Source organism: Sitodiplosis mosellana, unplaced genomic scaffold (assembly GCF_009176505.1).
Source record: "Sitodiplosis mosellana isolate CC-2019 unplaced genomic scaffold, AAFC_SMos_1.0 Smas_scaffold_6197, whole genome shotgun sequence".
Lineage (NCBI taxonomy): Eukaryota > Metazoa > Arthropoda > Insecta > Diptera > Cecidomyiidae > Sitodiplosis > Sitodiplosis mosellana.
This window is the reverse complement of record NW_022601438.1, coordinates 7,233,812-7,235,658: the sequence shown is the minus strand read 5'-3', so window position 1 is coordinate 7,235,658 and position 1,847 is coordinate 7,233,812. Positions and strand designations below refer to the sequence as shown.

At 34.6% G+C, this 1,847-nt stretch overlaps 1 protein-coding gene across 1 annotated transcript in view; it reads left to right on the top strand.

Moving 5' to 3' along the window:
• Positions 1-971, top strand: part of LOC129577106 (DNA replication licensing factor MCM4) — a 2,481-nt gene extending 1,510 nt beyond the window's left edge. Inside the window, exon 4 of the mRNA XM_055463568.1 lies at positions 968-971. Coding sequence (XP_055319543.1) covers positions 968-971 — 4 coding nt within the window. The remainder of the gene's footprint in view (positions 1-967) is intronic.
• The last annotated feature ends 876 nt before the right edge of the window (positions 972-1,847 follow it).

The window sequence follows — 1,847 nt, the reverse complement described above, 5'->3', positions numbered from 1 at the left end:
ATAAGCCTGTTTATGCACATATAATTCCATTCGAGCATGGCTTTGTGCACGAAGCAATTTTCCATGTTTGGTTGATTTGCTCCAATATCTGAGTGCGGTGTGTGTGTGTGTGTGTGTGTGTGTGTGGAGAACGAAATATTTTCCTTTTGGCTGCTTCTATTTCTCGTTTGGCATCCAGGTAGATAAAACTGAGGTAAAACAAAGCGCACACACACACACACAAACACAAAAAAACGAATGTAGTAAAAATAAGAACTGACCCAGTGATCGTTAAATCGTCGGTTTTCCCTTTTTCTTTGTCTCTCTCTGATTTTTTCTTCTTCTTCTTCGCCGTAGTTATCATTGTGATGGCCTTTGATTTTGCTGTTAAAACATTTTATGGCTGTGCAAACCATTCGAATTGTCCGGAATTGTCTTTTCATCATATCGAATCTCGATTGTGTTTTGGCTATTTTATGATTTCTCATGAATGCTGTATTTTTAGCACTACATGAAATGTAGAGCTACTAATCTGCTTTTTTTTCCTAGATACTTTTTGGGTGCTGAAACAAATTATGGTGAATTTGAATTTTATGCTCATATTATTATTTAATTAATTTAAACCAAAGGCAGTTTATTTCAAAAAAGATATTAAACCAAGGTCTTGTCATTCATTTTGCAAATAAATATATTACTTCAAAGTTCAAAGTTACTTTGATGAAATAGATTTCATGTAGTGCGCCAAAAAATAGTTTGTTGTGAAACAACAAAATAGATTAAGTAACTAAAAACAAGACCGCAGAGCTTCGCTTCGCTCCGCTCTGCGTTCTTGAGTTTTTAGTTACTTAATCTATTTTGTTGTTTCACAACAAAATAGATTAAGTAACTAAAAACTCAAGAACGCAGAGCGGAGCGAAGCGAAGCTCTGCGGTCTTGTTTTTTATATTCCATTTGTTTTTCTCATCATCGTTTTCCTCTTATTTTGCAGCTAATCACACGTGAACAGTTCGAGGATGCACTGAAGGAAATCCAAGATGAAGGGATGATTGTTGTTATGGGCAAAAATACGATTCGAATATGCTGAAACAGAGCAGAGCATGGAACACCCACACACACATACTCACAACACATATTCACGTACAACAACACATCTCAAAACTCTCATTTCTGTTTACTTCATTTTTGGACCCATATTTAATATTTCAATTTATCGTTAATAGTTTGCACCGTATGATTGAAAGGTTGTTGTTAAGTTTTTTTTTGATAAGGTTTTTGAATTGATTTTCATTTTTTATTACGTACAAAACCGCTTTGAATACATGCCAACAATATGCATACCATTTGTTTTTTAATGAATTAAAAAAAGAACAGATTTTGATGACATAAGTCATGATGCAACTGTGACTTTTCATTTCAACCATTTTCCATAGGAATAATGAAAATGCTTTGTGCTTCAATGCCATTCATCTGGCTGGAATATTTCAGCTCTGTCATAATTTAAGTGGCAAAAAAAACGAAGATAAAATCTGATTCAAGAGAAGGGAATTTTCGTTTGTTAAAGAGAATTTGATTGTGCTGTAGCAATTACAGTGCCGCTGGGAGAAGAATGTGCATGGAATATTTTCAGTTGGTTCGATGGAACAAGTAAAGCAGCAAATGCTGATCATAATATGAAATCTACGAATGGATCGATATGCACACAAACAAACACATACCGAATCCATCTACAGGAACTGTTGATGCGATTGAATTACTTCGTTGACCATCATATTTCACATTTTCACATTTCATTAACTTGTTTGTGTTTAATTTGCAAAGTGTGGATGCCTGACAACCGGTACAAGGATTAAGGCAAAGGTGCATCCAAA